General features: G+C 51.9%; 1 protein-coding gene across 1 annotated transcript; it reads left to right on the top strand.

Moving 5' to 3' along the window:
- Positions 1 to 434: 434 nt before the first annotated feature.
- On the top strand, positions 435 to 22,947 carry LOC115510111 (lipopolysaccharide-binding protein-like). Its single transcript, XM_030309613.1, has 15 exons — positions 435 to 603; positions 1,254 to 1,368; positions 2,446 to 2,574; positions 2,967 to 3,122; positions 7,166 to 7,229; positions 10,283 to 10,346; positions 11,441 to 11,532; positions 12,263 to 12,439; positions 13,728 to 13,787; positions 14,667 to 14,837; positions 17,885 to 17,952; positions 19,501 to 19,546; positions 20,448 to 20,511; positions 21,363 to 21,439; positions 22,585 to 22,947. The coding sequence occupies exons 1-15, from the start codon at positions 480 to 482 to the stop codon at positions 22,627 to 22,629; spliced, it is 1,452 nt and encodes a 483-aa protein (XP_030165473.1). The 5' UTR covers positions 435 to 479; the 3' UTR covers positions 22,630 to 22,947.
- The last annotated feature ends 474 nt before the right edge of the window (positions 22,948 to 23,421 follow it).

The raw sequence follows: 23,421 nt of genomic DNA, 5'->3' as shown, positions 1-23,421 counted from the left end.
AGAACGCGGGGGGCCCGTGGAGCCAGAGCACAGGCCTGGCGGGCTAAGGCAGCGGAAGGTCTAGTTGGAGAGGCGCGCCAGAGCCAAACAACGGGGTGTTGACATTTCAGTCTGTAAATAACGGAGAATGAATGGAGGTGTTCATCACGAGAGAGGTGTGGCAGGAAGGCTCCTCTGACAGCACCGGGCAGGAGAGCTTAGAAGAGGAAGAGGGTGGGGGTTGTGGTCCCACTTCCGCTACCCTTAGGCCAGAAATAAACCTCAAACGATTCCACAGGCGACTTTCTCCCCGTCTCAAGTTGCTAAAAACTGGACTGCCCCAAAGCCTTGAACTTTCCCCGTCTTCTCTTCCAGCTGGCTCAGTTCCTCCTCTGGCCCCTGGCTTTATAAGCACCTCAGTTCTGCTGTCACCTTCAATAAGGGAGGCTCCTACGGAGAGAGCCTGACCAACCTCTGCCCAGGACGCTGCTGAAAACTGGATGATGGCCAGGCCGTCCTGTGTGGTGTTGGCCCTGTTGCTGCTGGCGGAGGTCTCTGCGTCTGCAGAAGGGGCGTCTAATCCTGGGTTCGTGGCCAGAATCACCAGAAAAGGCCTGGAATACGGTAAGGGGGTCGGCCATCCCCCTGGTGCGGCTGTTGCCCACCAGAGTGGTGCCGCAACCAGGAGAAGGGGTCTTAGAAACCCTGGGTATGTCACTCTCTGGGCTTCAGTTTCCTCATCTTGAATAGCGGAGGCTAAGGGTGGGGCTAGACCGGCATTTTCCCCAGGGGGCCAGCGGACTGTCCTGGAATTGCTGGGGCGCACGGTAAAATACGGATTCCGAAGATCCGCCTACTACCGACGGAAGCGAGGCCTGGGAATCTGCATGGGTAACACAGGGTCCAGGCGATGGTGAAAAACCCGAAGGTCTGACTGCACTGCAGTAACTCATTCCTCAAAAGCTCCCACGGTATCGTATCATTGCTTCCACGACCTTGTTGAATGAACAGATAACAATTGCCACTTACCTGGCACTTGGAATTCACGATCTAATTTCATTCTCAGGCGTAGGGTGGTATCATTGTTATTACCATTGTACGGGTGGGGGGAAGCGAGTCTCAAGGAATTCAAGGGGCTTGCTTGGGGGCACACCAATAGTAAATGACAAGTCCTACATTCAATCCCAGGCCGTGTGATTTCAAAGCCCAGGCATCCGACTGCTACGCTTGGCTGCCTCCCAGGGAATGAGCTGACTCCCCCCATTTCCCCTCAGCCCACCGCTATGGAATAGCCACCCTGAAGAAGGAGCTGTCCACGGTCAAGTTGCCTGATTTCTCAGGAAGCTTCAAAGTCGGTTGGATTAAAAGCGTGAGCTATGAGTTTTACAGGTGAGGTCTCCATTCTCCACTGCAGGGGCAGCGGAGGAGGAAGAATGGGGGCCTAGGTTCACGGGGTGGGAGGAAATAAACATGGAATCTTCACTTGGGTTAAAGGCAAAAGGATCACGGCCAGCTCTTGTGGGGCTTCTGGAAGGTTCTATATGTTTCTTGAATCATCAGGATGGGAAGGAGAGCCTTAGAAACCATTTACGAGGGGCGCCTGGGTGGCGCAGTCGGTTAAGCGTCCGACTTCAGCCAGGTCACGATCTCGCGGTCCGTGAGTTCAAGCCCCGCGTCAGGCTCTGGGCTGATGGCTCGGAGCCTGGAGCCTGTTTCCGATTCTGTGTCTCCCTCTCTCTCTGCCCCTCCCCCATTCATGCTCTGTCTCTCTCTGTCCCAAAAACAAATAAAAAACGTTGAAAAAAAAAATTAAAAAAAAAAAAGAAACCATTTACGAGCCCCGCGAGGTCAGTCCTATAGAAACTACCCCTAGATTTTTGTTCTGCCAGAGACCCCCAGGTTCTCTCCTGATTGCCCAGATGATGGATCAGGCCATGCCACTTCAAGGTCAATAGCCCTTCCCACAGCCTACAGTATCCCTTGCATCTGGTTTTCGCAGTGGGCTACTTTTTAGTTTGTTAACACATCCAGATCTGCCACCAACTGGGAGTTCTTCAAGGGCAAGGGCTGAGCTGTGAATCTCTGTGTCCTCTGTGCCTAGAACCGGGTCTCACAGAACAGGGTCTCAATGCATGTTGGTCGAGTGAACTAATGAGTGTTGATCTGACAAGAGCTGCAAACTCAAATGGCCACAGGGAGGGGGTATGTACCAGGTAGGGTGACTGTATCCATCACGGACCAGCCAAAAGAGCAGAATCCACACGAGGAACTTCGATGGAGGGAATCTAACATAGGGAACTTTCTCCAAGGTGTTAGAAGAACCGAAGAGCCAAGTAGAGGACAGTGAGGCAGCCAGAAATTCATAAAAACAGCGAATCACTAACAACCCTAGAGCCGAGAGCCTCATGTGGAGGACTAATGGGCACCTGGCTTTTCTGGGTTTGATAGTCTGCCTTCCTTCTCCAGACTGAAGATCCATCGCTTCGAGCTCAGGAACTCGGATTTGAGACTACGCCCAACGCAGGGGATCACAGCCTCCTTGACCAATAACTACGTGTCTGTCAGCGGGAACTGGAAGGTGAAAAAGGCTTTCATGTGAGTGGATTTGGGTGAGATTTGGGCAAGGGCAGGCCCTCCCACTCTGGGCTTCCATTTCTGGGTTCTTAAACAACCCGTCTAGGAAGGACCCAGATCCGACTATCCTGAAGCCTCTATTTTATCATCTGTAGAATGGGGTCAATATTAACCCATCTCATAGATGCAGTTGTGGATTTAATAACAGAGCAGATGCAAGGCATTTAGCAGTGTGCCTGCCTGGCACACAGCAGATGTTCAATAAACGCTGGCTGTTTTAGCTCATGACAGAGTAGAGGCTCAGTTAGGATACACAGCTAGTTAGTGGGGAACTGGGGACTGGTCTGCATTCTATTGGCTCCTCTTCCTACAGGGGACTGATCATACATTTGCTTCCCATTTCTCCCAATCAGCACCCTCGATGGTACTTTCGACGTGCGTGTGGATGGCATTTCCATCTCGGTTTCTCTGAACTTGGGCAAGGACCAGTCCGGACGACCCACTGCCTCTGTGGCCCACTGCAGCAACTCCATTGGGCACGTCAGCGTCGACATTTCTGGATCTCTAAGGTAAGAGACTCCACATGCTTGCTGGAGATTCTCGGAGACGCCTCGACATCCGGCCCACCCAGGGATGCTCCCAGTGGGGCATAAGAGGAAGATTTAAGGTTCGTCAAGATCAGAGGTCAGTGAACCTGCAGGCCGATCCAGTCTGCCTCGTGTTTTTGTAAATAAAGCCATGGGCACACAGCCACACTCACTCCCATGTCGTCTACAACTGCTTTAGCGCTACAAGGGCAGAGTTGAGTCGTTGCAACAGAGACCGTGTGGCCCGCGATGCCAAAAACGTGCACTATCTGGCCCTTTAAGAAGGAGTCTGCCGGCACCTGGGCAAGAGGGCCTTTAACGGCAACCCAGGATTCCAAAGTGACTTGCCCGGAGGAGATGCTCAGTGAACATCGAATGAATAATGCCAGTCCCCAGATGACTGCCTTCCCTCTGCTGGGGTTGTCACTGCATCGCCCAGATCCTGGCAGGACTCAGGGCCTAATTGATAAGAATCTGATGAAGAGAATCTTAACTGGAGTGTGGACAGGGCTCAGGGGTGTTCAACAAGGGGTGTTGAAACTCCTGGAGACCGACGACAGTAGGGCGCTGTTACCACCCCTAGGGGTGAAGGTGAAAGGGGAGGGAAGGGTGTTGCCAGAGCCTAGAAAGAGCTGGAACCTTGGAGAAGGGGCCCTGGGGCAGGTATACTCACACACCCTGTCCCTGTGGCACAGAAGGAACACACTTGGGTGTAAATACCCCAACCCCTCGCTCATTCCTGCCTGCGCCCCCTCATCAGCCAGACAGCAGGAGAGCCTGAGGGATGAATCTCCAGAGGCCAGCCCCCAGGACACAGAGGAGAGCAGAAGGGAACTGGCAAGGGGGCGGTGGCAAACAGAATGAATAGCCAATCACCTCTTTGCTAGACATGAATTCTCTGGGTGACCACGTTGGGGAAAAAAATGTCAACAGAAACATGGGGTCCTTTAATCCTGTCAGCTGCAGGGGCATTTATATTTCAGGAAGCCCAGAGACCGTTAACTGTGCATTTACTCTACTGACAAATGTTTTCTGCACAAATACGAGGGGCTTTGAACTTAAGGCTGCCATTTGGAAAAGGAAACTTTTAGTTGAGCCTGGATGGCTTCAAACCACTGTATTGTTTTATTTATTTAATTTTAATTTTTTTACGTTTATTTATTTTTGAGAGAGAGAGAGAAAGAGACAGAGCGCAAGCAGGGGGAGGGCGGAGAGAGGGGGAGACAGAATCTGAAGCAGGCGCCAGGCTCCGAGCTGTCAGCACAAAGCCCGATGCGGGGCTCGAACCCACGAACCGGGAGATCATGACCTGATCCAAAGTTGGACACTTAACCGACTGAGCCACCCGGGTGCCCCACTACTGTATTGTTTTAACTGGGTGGGCATAATACCCCATTTCTCAGGAGCAAAGCCATGACATTCTGTGTAGTTTACACACACACACACACACACACACACACACACACAATGGAGATGAACACAGTGGCGGCCAGAGAAATATTTTAGCTAGTTTGTTATGGTGGTGATAGCTGCATGGGTGGGTGCCACTGATAGGGACACAGCAGTATGATCACCCATGGTCTTGACCCAAGTGGGGAGTTGGTAACTACTTAATTGTTCATTCAACAAATATTTATTGATCCCCTATTATTTGCCAGATCCTGAGCTCAATGCTAGGAATACGAGATGATACACAACCCACAGGGTCCCCACCTTGGTGTAATTCGTATTCCAGTGGGGGGAAGAAGACGTAAAGTATATTAATATCTATTGAATTGCTTTCAACATAGTTGTGATAACACGCTTATAAGGAGAGAGTCCAGATGCTGTGAATATAGAGGATTTACCTAGCATTTGGGCAGAGACAGATTCTTCACGGAAAGGATATCTGAAACGAGCCTTGATTCTTAGCAGAAGAGGAGGAGGGGGGAATCTTCTCCGGTGGAGGAAGAAACATGTGCAAAGATCCTGAGGCATGAAAAGTCTGTACTTCCCAGGAAGGGAGTGGAGGCCAGTGTACCTGAAGGGCTGGTGCTTAATTAGAAAGAGCGAAAGGAATAGGCGGGAGCCAGACTCTAGTCTTTGTCCCAACGTCAGGCAGTGGGGAGCCATTGAAGGATTTTAAGAAAGGCAGTGATATGATCAGATTGGCTTTTTTTAGAAGATCGCTCCCTAGGAGATTAGAGCTGGGCAGAGTGAGTGGAGGGAGACCAGAGAGGAGAGAGGCAGTTGTCCGGGTGAGAGACGATAATGTCCCAGGCAGGTGATGGCAGTGGACGTGGGGGAAAGGGCACGTGACAGATTTAGGAGTTGGACCGAATCTGGGCAACAAGAGGAGGAATGGGGCCAGGATGACTTTATGAAGTCTGTGATCCAAGGAAAGTTTCCTACTGCTTCAATCTGTTATGCTTCTACTCAGAGTTGGAGGTGTCCTCAGAGGTGTCAGAGGGGGTGGGCTTTTCTGGAAGCAACACCCCACCCACAGCTGTCAGGGACTCCAGCCGTGCTCTCTACAGCCAGCATCATTCAGATCCACCCAGGGGGGCCAACATTCACCCAGGCTATGAGTCCTGGGGCTCGCTCAGGGGACAGAACCCTGGAAAGTTCAAGATGCTTTCTGCAGAATCCCAGGGAATACTTGTGTCCGATTTTACTGCATGAATTTATAATATACCTACATTCATAATACACATCACTCAATCAGCCAGCATTGAATGGCAAAGAAAAATCTATGGGAGAAAAAATGTTACCAGACATGATTCCACGGACTCAGTTCACTCATTTCCCACAACCTCTTACCCTCACCCCAGGAGAGCACACAGTGTGGGATGTCTGTTTGGGGGCACAATTCCCACCGAGTGCTACCTGGGGTGGGGAGGGTTTCTCTGAGAGCAGCTTTACCTGAAGTGGGTTAGACTCACAGCATGAGCCCAGGAGGTTATTCACCAGTGGCCCCTCAACACCTAACTCAGTGCTTGGCCCATCAGAGGAGCTCAGTAAATGTTTGTTAAATAAATAACTACTTGCTAAACTGCCAGGTAAGTTGTTCAGTGGATTTTGTAGGGTATAAAGAATGGACCTTACCCTGCTTTCTTTTTCTTTTCTTGAGGTATAATTCACACATGACGTTATAGTAGTTCCAGGCGTACGACACAGTGACCCGATACTTGTATAGATTGTGAAATGATCGCCACAGTGAGTCTCGTTAACATCTGTCACCACACAGGGTTGCACATATTTTTATTGTGATGAGAACTTTTAAGACCTACTCTTAGCAAATTTCAAATATGCAATAGAGCATTATTATCTATAGTCACCACGTTGTACATCATAGCCCCATGACTTATTGGTTTTGTAACGGACGTTTGTCCCTTTTGACCTCTTCCGCCCATTTTGCCCCCTGCCCCCGCAACCACCAATGTGTTCTCCGTAGCTATGAGCTTGATTGTTGTGGGGTTTTTTTAGATTCCACGCATAAGGGAGATCGTATGGTATTTGTCTTTCTCTGTCTGACTTATTTCACTTAGCGTAATATCCTCAAGGACCAGCCATGTTGTTGCAAATCGTAAGACATCCTTCTTTTTTATGGTTGACTAATATTCCTCTGTGTGTGTGTGTGTGTGTGTGTGTGTGTGTGTGTACCACATTTTCTTTATTCATTCATCCTTTCATGAACGTTTAGGTTGTTTTTATATCTTGGCTATTATAAATAATACTGTAGTTAATACAGAGGTGCCGATAACTTTTCAAGTTAGCGTTTTCGGTTTCTTCAGATAAGTACCCAGAGGTGGGATTGTTGGGTCATATGGTAGTTCCATTTTTAATTTGTTGAGGATCCTCCATACTTTCTCCAGAAAGGTTGCACCAATTTACGTTCCCACTAAGAGTACATGTGAGTTCCTCATCTGGCTGGGTCCCTTCTTGGGACAACGTGGGGGAAGATCAGATCCGCGAATGGCCCTCCTTTTTGGAGTCCTAGTTAATCACACAAAGTGGATCCTGACTTCTTTCCTCTTTTTTTCCAGCTGGATCCTGAACCTCTTCCATAAAAGAATTGAAAACAATTTCAAAAACATCTTAGAACAAAAGGTAAGCAAAAGGATAAGTAGATTTGTGATTAATACAAGGACGGTTTGGCACGTACATAGGTACATATTTGATATTTGGAAAGAGCCTTGTCTCTTAAGTATGCTGTCATTTGAATGTGCTTAGTAAAACTTTCTTCATTTATGGTGCAAAAGCAAACTTCAAGGCTTTCCTAAGTTTGTGGGACCACGTACGCTAAATTAGCATTTGTAGCTGGCAGAGCGTTTGATATCTAGTTGTAGATAATATTACGGACATACGGACGAGTGACTTTGGTCGGATCCTTCCCTCACACCATACACAAAAATCAAGTCCAGGTGTTCTAAGGATTTAAATGAATGCCAAACCAAATCCAAAACTTTTTAGGAGAAAATCTAGGATATCCTTTTCACCATATTTAAGGTGACACTTAAATATGACTCATTCTTAAATATTCTTAAATATGGCTCACCCTCCCCCCACCCCAAATGCACCATATTGAAAATCATAGTGGGGCTGATCTTCAGTACCTCTCACCTCCGGAAAAAGCCTTGGAGGCAAAGCGTGCCTCTTCTTGGGAGTGCCTCTTCCGCTTACCTGGTGTGTGTCTTTGGGCACACTGAAGGACCCCCCTGGAACCTCACTGTACTCATTTGTAAAATTGGGACAATGAGCCCTACCTTGAAAGGGGCTGGTAAGGATTTGATTCGATAACCACTTAGCGCTCCTGGCACACAAGCTGTGCTCAGAGCACTCACCAGCATTACTGTTGGAGACTCATTTCTCAACTGCATTTCACCTCCCGGAATCTTTGCTCTTGACCACATGAGTCCTGCAGTCAGACCTCTGGGGTCTAAATCCCAGCTCTGCAACTTGTCTGACTGGGATGCTGTGGTTAACGGGCTCACCCTCTCTGAGCCCTGGGATTTTTTTTTAATTTTTTAATGTTTCATTTATTTTTTTTTTCATTTTTTTTTCAACGTTTATTTATTTTTGGGACAGAGAGAGACAGAGCATGAACGGGGGAGGGGCAGAGAGAGAGGGAGACACAGAATCGGAAACAGGCTCCAGGCTCCGAGCCATCAGCCCAGAGCCTGACGCGGAGCTCGAACTCACGGACCGCGAGATCGTGACCTGGCTGAAGTCGGACGCTCAACCGACTGCGCCACCCAGGCGCCCCAATGTTTCATTTATTTTTGAGAGAGAGAAGGAAAGAAAGTGTGTGTGAGTGGGGGAGGGGCAGAGAGAAAGGGAGACACAGAATCCGAAGCAGTCTCCAGGCTCCGGGGTGTCAGCACAGAGCCCGATGCGGCGCTCGACCTCATGAGTTGTGAGATCATGACCCAAGCCGAAGTCAGTCACCTAACCAACTGAGCCACTCAGGCGCCCCTGAGACTTGGGATTCTTATTTATAAAACAGAAATCATCATAGTGTCTACACTGAAAAGCTGGTGGGAGGACCGTATGACATCATGCACACAGGCACTGACGAGTGCCTCATACAGAGGAAGGGCAGAGTAACTGACACGAGGCTATTTTCATTGCCATGTATGCCCCAGGAGCCCTGTGCAGCAGGCTGAGGTCAGAGGCAAGTTGTGGTCTCTGCCCAGCTAATACAGGAAACATGGGCCAGAAAAATCTGGATACCCTGCGTCCAGTGGGGAATGGGGCAGGTGTCGGAGAGGCTGAGCCCAAGGACTGGTCAGTTTCCCGGGATGGGAGCCCTGGCTGCGGCTCCCACAGGACTGAGGGTGCAGATAGAGATATGAAGACAGAGAGGACCTCTGACCCAGGGGCTTGGGGTGGGCGAGGTCAGGCCCCAGCAGGGCCAGCTTCCTGGGTGGCGCTGCCCTTTCCTTGTGCTCCGGGAGAGGCCAGGTCAGGCCCACCTGATGCAAGCTGGCTTGGAGTTTGCACAAAACAGTGGTTCCCAAAGTGGGGAAACTTCCCCCAAACAAAATGTTGATTTTAAGTGATTGTGGAGCCTCGGTATTGCATCATGCAGAATGATGGCATGAACGAGTGATCCCCTTTGCAGTCCTCTCCCTCTTTCATCAAAGGGGAAGTCTCCGTTTGGGGTCAACGTATCCTGAACGCTTCTCACAAAACAAAACAAAACAAAACAAAACAAAACAAAACAAAAGGAGCATTATCCAACGAGGCAGCCGTATCCAGCCTGGCTTTTTTTTTCAATCCCTTGTATTCTCTTTGCCCAGTTATATCGTGTGTATGCCAAGGGAGGCCAGCTTTTCGCTGACAAGTGCTATAAAATTTCTGTATTTTTTATTACGTGTATGTGATTCTTGAAAGGCCCCTTGATGCAAAGTGAACATTAAGTAAATGAAGAGGTGAGAAAGGCCAAGTCAGAGAGGTGGTGTAGGAATAGCAGAAGTTGGGAAATCGGAAGCCTAGGGACTTCTGGGATCGTGCAAGCCGGAATTCTGGACGTTGGGAGCAGGCTGGTGGCCCCTGAGGAACTGGTCTCAGGACTCTCCTTCTGGCTTTGCTTTGGGGCCCTCTGGTGGCCTTCATCAGTACTGCCTGCAGACCAGGCACCTTGCTCCGTAGGATCCCTTATTCCCAGGTAGCCGGGAGGCAGAGCAAGAAGAGGAAGCCAAGGGGCTGAGGAAGGAGGGATTGGAGCCTCTGGTTCAAGAGCGGCCTCCTGCACCTAACGGCTCTTCTGCTTTACCCCTCGCTCTCTAATAAGCGCGTCTACGTACTACACTTCTTGCCCCTCAGCTGCCAAGACATTGAACTGAGGACCATGACAAGAGCAGACCCCGGGGCCAGACTTGGCCACCATCCACTCTTAACGTGGGTTCCAGAAAAGTCTAGGAACTTAAGCTGGGCCCCCGTGTGTGGCCCGGCCCAAATGGCACAGTGACCGAGTGTTGCGTGCTGATGAAGGTAGCGGCCTCTTCTCCCTTTCGACACGCTCCTCCCCCGCCTCACACACCTACCTACAGGGTGGGGAGATAGCCCAGGTTTCCTGGAGGGTGGTGGGGGGAAGGGCAGGGCCAAGGAGACAGAGGGTAGAGGGGGACTCACCTGACTTTCTCACGCACTTTGGACAGATCTGCGAAATGGTCCGGAAGTCAACAGCCTCTCACCTGGAGCCCTATCTCCGGACGCTGCCAGGTTTGGAGGCCCCCTCCCTTCTCTGGGTGCCATCAGATGCCAGGACACCTGGTACCCCTGGAGCCATCACCATCATTTCCCAAGAGCCCCGGGAGAACTTTCCCCACTAAGGACCTCTAGAGTTGGATACAGGGTAACCCCCTCTCTTGGGGGTCTCTTCCGGAGGTGGGGGACTCAGGAGAGTAAGGGTAGTGACTCAGAAACCTGCCGGGAGCACGAGGTGGGCAGAGAATGACAAACGCATGGGAGAATCACGGGTCGGCTCTGCCCTGGCTGCTTTAACGAAACAGGGATGCTCTGAAGTCCCCGCGTAGGGCCGGGGGTCCACCCAGCCCTGCCCCTCTGGCGGCCACAGGGACCTTTTACAATCAGGTCGGGTCTCCCCGTCTTCTTGGGACCTAGCAAAGATTCCTCTGACTCTCAGGACACTGAGCCCAGCTTCGAGTGACAAGGCCACACAGTCCCGATATGCCTCGAACATCGCCGACTCCTCTGATACACCCTACGTGCCTCTAATACGCTCTGTACTGCTACAAGATCCTTGCACATATCGTTCCCTCTGCCAGGAACGTCCTGCCCCACTTCCACCCCCCTTTCGCTGAGTCAACACCCACTCCTCCTTCAGATCAGAGCCCAAGCAACCCCTCCTCTGACTCCCTGTCCAAATCAAGCTGCAACCCCCTATTTCACCCTCTATTATACGGCTGATACCATCCAAGGGACCTACGCTACCTAACAGAGTTGCACTTTTACATTTATTTGCTCGAGCATTCGATTGTCTTTCCCTATCTTCCTCCCCACCCTGGACTGTCAAAGGACAGGGATTTGGGCTCTCTCGCTCAGCTGTTTCATCAGCCTCTTGCATTACACTTGGCACATGGCACATGCTCAGTAAACATTGAATGAACGAGTGAACGGATGCACACAGCACTCTCTTTGTGACCGAAGGTACCATGGATCGGCCCCAGCCCCATTTCCATTCTCCAAAGGCAAAAGTCCATGCGAAAGGAGAGCCCTGAAACTGTGCAGTGCACAACGCACACAACTGTGTCTGACTACCCTATCCATAACACTGTCTCTTTCCTGTTCCACAGTTATCGCCATGATTGACCAGGTTGCCGGCATTGACTACAGCTTAGTAGGAGCTCCCCAAGTGACTTCTCAAGTCATAGACACACCCTTCAAGGTAAGTTGCTGTGGAGATGGGACTTTAGAGCTCAGGACTAGCAGAAAATCAGTTCTACCTCCCAGAGTCGGCTCCTCTCCTCCTTCTCTAGTCCATCTGCCTATAAGTCCCCATCCTTGGCCAGTGTCCACAGCAGCAACAGGAAACTAATATACCTTCTCTTGATTCCAGTCTCCTGCAGGATTCCCCGGGGGGTTGAGCCAGGCCCTAGAGCGCCAGCCTCCTCCAGTCGTATTTACGAACCATATTTACGAACATTTACTATGTGCCAGATGCTGAGTATTTGTACGAATATTGACTTATTTAAAATTTATGCCACCTAGAAACCATTGGCCCCATCCTAATTCGACAAATGAAGCGGTCGAGGCACAAGGAAGCTGGGGACTCACCCAAAGTCCCAGAGCTAGCAAGTGGCAGGCCAGGGTTCAAACGGATACAGTTAATCTCCAGACTCCATGCTTCCCACATGCTTTCCATGTGCCCCATCCTGAGCCTGGGAGAACACGGCACGTACCTCCCCACCCGGCTCGATGACAGGGAGATTTGGGACGGTTGTCGGGGTCTAAATATTGTGGGGCCAGAAGGACACTGTCAGGACCCCAGGCCCACATTCTGGAGAGGAACCACCACCCAGGGCGCAGGAGACTTCCCTAGGCAGGCTTTGGATGCCTCTGCCGGGCACCCTGTCTGGTAGGAACCTTAGGTGGGTGATGTGTCCCTCTGTCTCCAGGGTGAATTCTTTGGCCGAAACTGGCGCTCCCCAGCCCCCTTCGATGCTCCTCCCATCAGGCTATCTGAGAAGCAGGACCACCCGCTCTACTTTGCCGTCTCCGAGTATGTCTTCAACACAGCCAGCCGGGTTTACCACCAGGCTGGGCGCATGAATTTCACCATCCAAAACCAGCACGTGAGTAGGAGAAGGAGGAGCCTGGGGGTCCCAGGAGAGAGCGTCAGGCAGGACGGTAGACCAAGGTTAGCGGTGTTCAGGGAAAGAACGTGCCATCTGAAACCCGCCGTGTGGGTTCAAATCCAGGCTGTGCCTCAGTTTCCGTCTGTGCATGTGGATCCCAGAGCTGCCTCTTCCCCAGGGATCTGTAAAGAGCGCGGTGTCTGACCCACGATACAGATAAGCTACTGTCGGTAGTGCTTTCGAACGTAAGCCAGACTCTGCGGTGACCTGTCCGGTCCTCCAAGTGGCAGTGGACGTGGGAGAGAGGGATGAGGGGCAGCGCCCGTGAAGGATAAAGGGGAGAGGAAGGGGGAGTAGGAAGGGAGAGCCCTCAGCGGGAGATGCAGTCCCGACACCGACACCGTGGAGGAGGGGGCAGGCGGGCGCGCTGGGTAGGAGTGCTGGAGGGCCCCCAAGCCCACAAACCGTGAGATCGTGACCCGAGCCAAGTCGGAGGCGTGACCGACTCACCCACCCAGGTGCCTCCCCCCCCCCCCCCCCCCCCCGTCTGGCTCATTGTCTTAATCCCGCCTGTGACCACCAAATTCTCCAGATCTATATACACCCTGGCTGTTCTCCGCCGGGGGCTGAGGGCTGTCTGGGAGAGTGTGGCCCCAGCACGAACGGTGTGGGGCCTGAATGAGACAGCAGGATGCTGCCAGCCACCTGCCCTCCTGGAAGTGGACCCCCTGAAGTCTGAGCCTCGCACCCCCACAGCCAAGCACTATGATGAGTGCCATACGAGCAGCCCACGGAAAGAGGGGATCGTGAGGGAGGAGAGATCCAGGAAGGTGGGCTGCGTGCAGGTGCAGGCAGCGTTCGCCAAGCCGGAAAATCAGCAAGTCATTGGGGCCGGTAGAGGACGGCACCATGAGGGAGGTTGGGGGGCCAGCCATCTCTGGCAGTAGATTAAATCCAGGTCGCGCTGGTTACGAGACCTCACTGGCCCTTGAGGGGAGCATCCTGAGAAACTATAAACAACAAAGACCGACTTTTGTTAAGAGATTACTGAGTCTCCAGGCGCTTAGCGCTCTGCCCACACACGGTCTCATTCAACCCTCGCACGCTCTGCTCGGCGGGTGCTGTTAGGATCATCCCCATTTTCCAGGCACAGGACCTAGCAAGGGGTGCCGGAAAGTAGTCCGCCAAAAAACTGGCAGGAGCGGTATTTGAACCCAAGCTGTCTGACCTCCAAGTCCACATCGCGTCCTGCATCTCATGTAGCCTCGTGCTTCTTCTACTGCAGATTCCCCAGGACTCTCCAATCTGCCTCCACACCAACTCATTCCGGGCCGTTATTCCTCAGGTAAGACCCGTGAACACTAATCTGGGAGTATAAGGCAACCCCTCGACCTAGACCAGATGTGGAGATTGTACTGGCATGGCCACGAGCTGTGTCCACACTTCCTCCAAACAGCTTACCTATTAGAACGGTGGGTAAAGATAAAAGCTATTAATTTTTGCATGCACAAGTCCCATCATTCTCTGACCCCTTGTGGCATAAAGTCTCAGGATCTGGATTCGGGATTGATTGCCTGTGTTTGAACCCCGGGTCTGCTGTTCTCCATCTCTGGAACTCTCCAACTCTGGAACTCCGTCTTGTCGGGCCTCAGTTTCCTCATCTGTCAAACGGGGACGATAATAATACCTGACCCGCCGGGTCGCTGGGAGGCTCACATGGGAGATGATAGCACCGAACCAGCGCAAATGTATAAGGTCTTTCTGGGGCACAAGGGGGGAGGGCACATCGGGCCGGCTCATAATGTGGGGCTAGGCCACTAATTGATATTTGTTTGACGGTTATGTGAAGTGTAGCCGAAAAGTGGCGGAAGCCGAGGGGAGAACAATCGGTGCCCCCTCTCTTGACCCAGGCAATTCAACCCCAGCCCCAAACTTACACTGTAGTCAACACAAGCTGGCCCGCATAGGCAGCAGTATGGCGACCATCCCTGTTACCGGAGCGTGCCCACTGGGGGTGTCTCTCGCTTTATTAGACAACACCTGTCTATTGGAAAGAGTTCTGGAAAACACAATGCCCGCCCTCCTGTCATATTTCCACCGCTGGTCAAAGGCCCTTGGAAGTTTTGGACTTTGGGGATCTGCCCACCTGCCCTTCCCTGATACAGCTCGGGCTCCTTCTGTCTGTCTCCCGCCCTCCCCTGAGTCTCTGCCCTCTTTTCTCCAGCTGGCCAGGTTGTACCCCAATACGGAGCTAGAGCTTGAGACGTCTCCCGAATCGGCCCCGTTCCTGATGTTCACCCCTGGAAATGTGACCCTCAGTCCAGTGATAGCCATCCAGGCCTTCGCTCTCCTGCCCACCTCCTCTGAGCGCAAGCTACTCTTCGAACTCAGGGTGGTAAGTCTGATCCCAGCTCCCCAGAGGAGCAAGGGGTTCCACCTGCCACGGTGTGAGCCTCTCCCTCCTCTGAAGGACCGGGAGACTGCACAGTTCATAGACGCTGGAGGCTGCTTCTTGCCAGCGGCGTGAGGGGACCTTGCATTTCAGGCTTCCCAAGGGCATACTTAATCACATCATACACTGTCACAATTGCGAGAAAGCTTAAAAGTCATTCCCTCCAGCTACGCTGGACAATTTTAGCTTGCGCACTCTTACATTTGCTATAAAAACGTGTTTGATTTAAAGCACAACCCTTCTGAAATTAGTATAAATAACAATCATCAAATTACCTTTTTAAAGAAGGTATAAAATGTAAAGAAGTCTTACGACGGCAATACTCTCCAAACTGAGCTACACGTTCAACACAATCCCTATCAAAATCCCAGCTGGCTTTTTTTGACCAGCTGATCCTAAAATTCATATGCAGACTCCAGGGGCCTAGAATAGCCAAAACAATCCTGAAAAAGAAAAACAAGCTGTAGAGCTCCTACGTCCCTATTTCAGAACTTACTAGAAGGCTACAGTAATCAAGATAGTGTGGTGCTGGTGCAAAGAGAGACATACAGATCAACGGAATAGAATTAGGAATCCAGAAATACATCACCATATTTACAGCCAAATGATTTTCAACAAGGGGACCAAGGCAATTCAGTGGAGGAAGAATAAGATTTTTTTTAAGTTTACTTATTTTGAGAGAGAGAACACGTACTAGTGGGGAAGGGGCAGAGAGAGCAGGAGAGAGAGAGAATCCCAAGCAGTCTCCCCAACACCGGGCTCGATCTCATGAACCATGAGATCACGACCTGAGCCGAAATCAAGAGTTGGACGCTTAACCGACTGAGCCACCCAGGTGCCCCAAGAAGAAGCTTTTAAGAAATGGTGCTAGGGGCGCCTGGGTGGCGCAGTCGGTTAAGCGTCCGACTTCAGCCAGGTCACGATCTCGCGGTCCGTGAGTTCGAGCCCCGCGTCGGGCTCTGGGCTGATGGCTCAGAGCCCGGAGCCTGTTTCCGATTCTGTGTCTCCCTCTCTCTCTGCCCCTCCCCCGTTCATGCTCTGTCTCTCTGTCCCAAAAATAAATAAACGTTGGAAAAAAAAAAAAAAAGAAGAAGAAATGGTGCTGGGACAACTGGATATCCACATGCAAAATGAAACCAGACCTCTTCCTTATACCTACACAAAAAATTGACTAAAAGTGGACCCCAAACCCAAAGGTGGGAGCTAAAACTACAAAACTCTCAGAAAAAAAACACAGTGTTAAATCTTCTTGACCTTGGGTTAGGCAAAGACTTCTGAGATGCAAATCAAAAGCATGAACAACAAAATTAAAAAATGGGTAAATTGGACGTCACCAAAATTAAAAACTTCTGTGCTTCAAAGGGCATAATTCAAAAAAGTGAGAAAACCCACAGAAAGAGAGAAAATGTTTGCAAAGCATATATACGGGAAGGGATGTGCTTCCAGAATATATAAAGAACTCTTACAAGTCAGTCATAAAAACGACAAGCCAGGGACGCCTGGTTGGCTCAGTCGGTTAAGCGTCCAACTTTGGCTCAGGTCATGATCTCACGGTTCGTGAGTTCGAGCCCCATGTCGAGCTCTGTGCTGACAGCTCAGAGCCTGGAGCCTGCTTCGGATTCTGTGTCTCCCTCTCTCTCTGCCCCTCCCCCGCTCATTCTCCACCCCCTCCCTCTATCTCTCTCTCTCAAAAATGAATAAACATTAAAAAAAATTTAAATGACAATCCAATTTCAAAAGGGGCAAAACACTTCTGCTTCTGGGAAGATGGGCTAGATAGATGTCCATTTCCCCCACTCCTGCTGAGTACAACCAAAAACCTCACACGTTACATATAAAATAAACAAGAAAACTCTGAAAGGCAGAGAGAAAAAGGTGGATGGGCCAGGGGCCTCAGGATCTAAGGAACGGCATGATGATGAGTGCCCTGGGTTTTCTTTTTGCCCTACAGAGTTCAATTTGGGGCAAGGTGGAAACACTCCCAGGCACAAGCAAAAAAGAGCCCCAACAACATCCTCCTGTCTCTAGCCAAAGGACCAAAAACAGGACAGCCTCGTAAGACAGAAAACTTCTAGACAATCCATAACTCACTTAAGGCTATACCAACATGCTCAACACCCCTGCCGGGGTGTGTCAGTGGAACAGAGAAAAGGAGTGAATTAAAAGATAGGACGATAGAAATGAGCCAGTCCGAACCCGCAGACTGCTGGGGAGCAGGTGCAGCAGGTGCATCAGAGGAACTGATTCCTGGCTTCGGGGCTAGATGCGTGTTGGCTGATAAAGTGCACTGACCCCATTAAGATGAACATCTCCTTTAGAGGCCTTTAAACAGAGAAGCCCATGGTGAACATGTGGGCCGTGCAGAGGTCCCAGAATTTGAGTTTATGCATAAACCTGGCTGGGGGTGGGGGGGGGGGGGGGCGCAGTATCCGAGCGAGCCTCAGGGCCCCGTGGGACTCCGACAAAAGATCTCACCTTCATGTCTTCAGAGTCTCAAAGTAATAATGGCTGGGAATTCCCCAAATTTGGCAAGAGACATAAATCCAGAATAGCGAACCACCCTAGATGTCGCCTGGTTCAACCCCACCCCTCGACGGACCAGGTCCCGGGGTGGGCTGGTGGGATCTTTAAATGTCCCTAGGGCTCAGGGACTCTCTGAACTTCTCTTAGTAGCCTGCTTCAAAGCCCAGTCATACTTGTCGGTGGACGGTCTCCCTATTCGAATGTTCTGTGTCTTTAGCTCCGGCTTATTTCCCCTTCTTGATGCTTCCATTAAGACCTCTAAAACCCCAGCTCACCTTTCTTAAAATCGGCTGGAGAGCCACCAACATTCTGCATCCCCAGCCCACAATCCTCGGGTCGCTCCTTTTCACCTACATGTTCCACATCCCGCCGTGGCTTCTATTTCTGAAGCATTTTCTCCTGGACTGGGAGCCAACCGGACTTCTACATGGGCTGAGAGTCTGAGTTACCCCCCTTTGGTTTTCTAGACAACCAACATCTCCGCCACCATCAGTGTGAGCTCCGGCAGGATCGTTGGTTCGGTGACCACGGGCAGGTAAGAGGCCGTAGGATGAGGGGAGGAAATAGGGCAGGATGGGGAGAACCCGGCAGTGACTAGAGCATCTAGTCTGTTCGCTGATAGGACTGGCATTGACCCTTGGAAACAGAGATCTCCACGGGGGCTGGCCTATCCTGTAATCCGGGTGCCCCTTTGGAAAGGCATGTTGACATGGCATGCATGAAAGTCATGCTTCCCTGTCCCCTCTCAGGCGTCAGTGGAGGAGCCGGACTTCCGCAAAGGGATAACTTAGGAACCGTAATCTAACTGGAAGGCGCGGGGCTCTGCAGGGACTTTGTATAAAAGATTGAGAAAAACTATCAGTAACCTGCACAGGAGAAAGGGAGACTTGGGATGCAGATTTGCTGCTCCCCTGCCCAGACACCCAGACAGTAGGCAAGTCCTTACCTAACCAGGGGGCCAGTGGGGGGGAGGGGGTGCAGGCTTTGGGCGGGAGGGAGTATATCCCCAGCGAGGGCTGGCGCTTCCCCTGGCGGTGTCCTCCGTCTGGAGCCCTCACCTGTGTCCCGTGTGTCACTGGCTCTGGGTGCTGCTGCCTGCTGGGGAGCAGGTGCAGCAGGTGCATCAGAGGAACTGATTCCTGGCTTCGGGGCTAGATGCGTGTTGGCTGATAAAGTGCACTGACCCCATTAAGATGAACATCTCCTTTAGAGGCCTTTAAACAGAGAAGCCCATGGTGAACATGTGGGCCGTGCAGAGGTCCCAGAATTTGAGTTTATGCATAAACCTGGCTTGGGGTGGGGTGGGGGGGTGGGGTCGCAGTATCCGAGCGGACAGCCAAGGGCTTGGGCTGTGGAGAGACGACAAAATGAGGGGGGACGTAAGAGGACCTCACACAGTGGTTTCATCAAGGAATTAGCAGAACGATTCTGCCCTATGAGAAGAAAGCAGAGATCAGCCCAGGGTAGTTAGAATCCCTGAACAAGAGAGCCCGGCCAGCAGCCAGGAGGTTCATGGGGAAAGCCGGGGGGGGGGGGGGGGGGGGGGGGGGGGTTGGCTGCTACAGCGACAGCAACTGAGGTCCCCGGTCCCCGGAACAATATTGTCTGTTCCCAGACAAGAACAATGATAGTTGTTTGCATAATTATCATGCAAATAACGCATGCTCACGGCAAGAAAAAGTTGCAAATTGCAAAGGTGTAAAAGAAAACCACCCCGAATCCCCGCCTAACCCTGCCACGTAGTACTAGTTTCCCGCTTCCTTCCGTTTTTTGTGCCGTTTTACATAATCGGACGAGCAGAGCATTACTTTTTGTATCCCGCTTGTTCCAGTCAGTGTTTGTATCGTCACAATTTATGTAAGTTGTTGCAGATGCTCTGCCAGCCTTATTTTTAACAACATCGCTTCTTAAATCACCGGGCATGCTTGAAGGCCTTAAATGCGCCACACTGCAGAGAAACGCTGGGGTGCCCAGGCCCCGGGGAAACGGCCTTGCCCGTGGGCACTGGGTGCTCCCCTCGGGTACCGGCGAGGAAGTAGCGGTCACGGCTCGCGGTGACCCGTGCCTCTCTTTCTCCACGCAGTAAGCTGAAATTGGAACTGAAACACTCCAACATCCGTTACTTCAACGTGAGTTGTTTTCCCCGGCACCTCTTCTGTGTGTTCTCCGAGCAGGGATTCGGCGCGGGGCGGGGCGGGGGAGGCCACAGAAGACGCATCGTGGAAACGGATGCCGTGTCTAAAAGTTAATCCTCCAAGAAGGGCGTTGCCTGAGGGCCAACGGAGGCAACAGGACGTGGACATCAAGAGCGTTGAAGGAAGATAGATCTGGGCGCTGGTACCAGATGTACCGCTGGGTTACTGCATGACGTGGGGAAAATGACTTAACCTTTCTGGGCCTCAGTTTCCCTGACCGTAATATGGGAATACTGATACCCACCCCAGCTACTTCGAACGGGAGCTATCACGTGACATGGGGCAATGAATTTAGTAAGGCCCTTTGACAAAGTGCCTCACACAGAGTAAGCTCTCGGTATATATTCAGTGTCGTGATATCATGATAATAGGAGCCCGGGTCCACAACACCTTACCCAAAGCCCTTAGAGCTGATGGGCTTCAGAGTTGAGAACTTTTGCCAGGAAATCTGGGGCGTCCAGCATAGGTTAGCTAACTCTTTCAGGGGGATCTGGGGCGGCGCTCTATCACCAAACACATTAAAACTTCTGCAGCAGAAGTTTAAAGTGTTTGCACAGAGTGGAGTAAGAACCACGAAATATCCCGACGGCAGTTCAGGTCCGGGGTTGCCATAAGATGAGCCCGTACGTCCTGATGGCGAAGGAAGGTCAGAGAGTGGGGTTTAGGAGATCGGGAGTAAGGAGCTGTTTGTTCATCGGCAGCCAACCTGCTTTGGGAGTGGGGTGGCATGGCGGTGTTTCTGGAGGCGGGGGCCAGGCAGATGTCCTTCCCTCGGACTCGTTTTCATTCACACCTTGTTTGTTCCCTTTGCTCTGCGCACCCCCCCCCCCGCCAGGTGGATCTGATGGAAGCCATCCTCAATTACTACGCGCTGCACACCCTGTACCCCTCTCTCAACGGTAAGCCTAGCTGCTACCGTGCAAACGTTGAATTCTACCCTTTCTGTAGGAGTCAGGGATCAGTCGGCCTGCCGCTTACCAGGCTGAGCCCCTCTTCTTCCGGGACCCCGCGCTCACGGAGCGCACGCTTTGTTGGGAAGGCAGACGTGTAACGGGCAGTGACAACCTGCGTGACAAATGCCTTGACAGAGGAAGCACAGGGTGCTGTGGGAGCTAGGAGGAGGCATTGAACATGACTTAGAGGTCGGTCCGGGCTTCCAGGAGGTGAGGGTCAAGTTGAGTCCCAAAGCTCAGGGAGTTGGGCCAAGGGAGGAGGGGCATTCCAGGCAGCACCTGGAGAACGTCTGGAGTTGGCACCCCGGGGTTCTGGGCCAGGGTGGGTGACTGACTTGCTCGGTGACCTTGACCTTGATGGAAGCAGCGCTTGGCCCAGTAGCTGCCGGAGAACCAGCAGGCCTCCTTCTACGCCACGGCCTTCTCCACCTGGCCTCACCACCTGCCTTTTACCACCAAGAGGTTAGAGCAGGAAGTCATCCTGGAAAAGAGAGAGCGGCGGAGATGATGGTCCTCGGGGACGAGTCCCTGGTTATAAGTACAGCATGTCCCATCCCGGGCCGCTCTGGCTGGTGGAGGCTGTCCACATCTGTCCCCTCCTGAGGAAGCCGCATTTGCCGGGCATTTTCATCTACATGCCCCGCTCCCCACAGAAAACCGGCCCCGAATCCAGCAGCCTACCGCATTTCAAAGCAGCCCGCCCTGTCACCGGCCAGCGGCCAATGCAGTGAGCTGTGTCCCCACACGTCCTCAGCCTTCTCCGTCCAACCCGTGTCTCTCTGCTGTTTATCTTCCAGCAAAGCTTGAGGAGGGCTTCCCTCTGCCTCTGCCAAGGGACACCTACCTCAACAGTTTGGAGCTCCACGTCCACAAGGTCAGTGAGACGTGGGGTCTGGGTGGGGAGCCCTAAGGCCTCCTGGGAGGGCTGCTTTCGGGGCAGGTAGATATTAGGAGGAGCCCCTGATTCCCACTTACATCCTGGACCTAATGTTTATAGGAACAAATATTTTTGTTTTAAATTTTGGAGTGCAGATGCAGGTTTGGATTATGTGGAATCTTGGCTTCGTGCAGAAAGGCTCAGTTCCCAGTAATTCAGTTCAAACACCTTAACTGCACATCAACAATGTGGAGGGCCCTATACCCATGTGTGGCAGGAGGAAAGCGTGCACAGGGGTCAGATTAGACGCACCACTTCCGGGTTGATGAGCCAGAACCTCCTTGGTGGTGTGAGAGTCCCCACTGGGCCACCAGCCAGCCTTCCCTCCCACAGCAGCAAGGGATGTTCCCGGAGAAAAACTGACCAGGCCTTTTAGCGCAAGAAGCACGTCAGGGGCAGGGACAGGGACAATGACAGTTTATAACTCCAGAGACACCCATGTCTTCAGTGTTCATAGCATGTTCTTACTCCAAGGTAATTCTAGACTACATCCTTATAAATTAATTATGCGAGGGGAGTAAACTGAGGCAGCACCCAGAGGCACATTGTTCTCCTGGGAGAAAAAACTTCTGGGGGATGGACAGTGACATTCATGCGTGTCTTCCAGAACTCAGCAGATCGGGAAATGCAAATAAATTCCCGGGGGGCAGGCAGCTGAGAGGGACAGTGTTTTTTGTTTTTTGTTTTTTTTTAATTTTTTTTAATGTTTATTTATTTATGAGACAGAGAGAGACAGAGCATGAACGGGGGAGGGTCAGAGAGAGGGAGACACAGAATCGGAAACAGGCTCCAGGCTCTGAGCTGTCAGCCCAGAGCCCGACGCGGGGCTAGAACTCACGGACGCGAGATCATGACCTGAGCCGAAGCCAGATGCCTAACCGACTGAGCCACCCAGGCGCCCCGGGACAGTGTTTCTAAAAACCTCCAAGACCTAAAGGCATGGCCTTTGCACTTGACCCGGTGTTTCGGTTCAAGTGAGAACGTGCCTCTAGACCCAGTGGGGGCTCCCCTTTCGGGAAGCCCCTCTCCTACGCTGCTCACAAAGTGAGCTTTCTTGTGTGTCCTGTTTGCCTCCTCTCCAGAACTTCTTGCTCTTGGGGGCCAACCTTGAAGAGGCCGAACACTGAAGAGGAGTAGCCATGGCCGGAGGAGGGGACGACGTCACAGCTGGGGCTGCCCCTGCCCCCGTGGGGGTCCGGAGGCTGCAGCCGCACTGCCTCCACTCCTGTGAGGGCCCCCTCCACATGGACACTAGTCACCGGGGAGCCTGTGGCACCTGAACACACGCCTGAACAGGTGACCCCTTCCCCCGCCTTTCTCCTCCTCCTCCTTCCCATGTCCCTTCGTGGTTTCTTTACGGCTGCCCTTAGCCTTACTCTGGGCGGCTCGCCCCTGGCTACCTACCTGCCGGCCACTGGAATAAACTTCAGTAAAGGGGGAAAGCATGAGCAATGTCTAGTCGCCACACAGCTCAAAGCACCTCGCTCACCACGAAACATGAACTTAGTCCCCTGTGTCCTTTGGTGTCGTGGTTACAGGAGCAAGAGTCAGACAGAGGGGGCTCAGCGCTTTGTTGCCACTTCCTTGATGCGTGATATTTATCAAAATGGGAACGGGGCGCCTGGGTGGCTCAGTCGGTCGAGCGTCCGACTTCGGCTCGGGTCATATCTCGCGGTTCATGGGTTCCAGCCCCACACCAGGCTCTGTGCTGACCGCTTGCTCAGAGCCTGGAGCCTGCTTCAGATTCTGTGTCTCCTTCTCTCTCTGCTCCTCCCCAGCTCACGCTTTGTCTCACTCTGTTTCTCAAAAACAAATGTAAAAAAAAAAAAAAATGTTTTTTTAAAGATCCTTTAATACACTAGGAGTAAGATGACAGACTTCCAAATTTTAAATAAATCTGTCTCGAACCATCAACCAAT

This window comes from Lynx canadensis, chromosome A3, assembly GCF_007474595.2.
Source record: "Lynx canadensis isolate LIC74 chromosome A3, mLynCan4.pri.v2, whole genome shotgun sequence".
In the NCBI taxonomy this organism is placed as follows: Eukaryota; Metazoa; Chordata; class Mammalia; order Carnivora; family Felidae; genus Lynx; species Lynx canadensis.
This window is presented reverse-complemented; position numbering and strand designations above follow the sequence as displayed.

Bases quoted from the DNA above. Each gene is read 5' to 3' on its own strand.
- LOC115510111 (XM_030309613.1), top strand. From the start codon at position 480: ATGATGGCCAGGCCGTCCTGTGTGGTGTTGGCCCTGTTGCTGCTGGCG. The intron at 1,369-2,445 runs GTGAGGTCTCCA...TTCCTTCTCCAG, and splicing joins GTGAGCTATGAGTTTTACAG to ACTGAAGATCCATCGCTTCG. The intron at 14,838-17,884 runs GTAAGTCTGATC...TTGGTTTTCTAG, and splicing joins TACTCTTCGAACTCAGGGTG to ACAACCAACATCTCCGCCAC.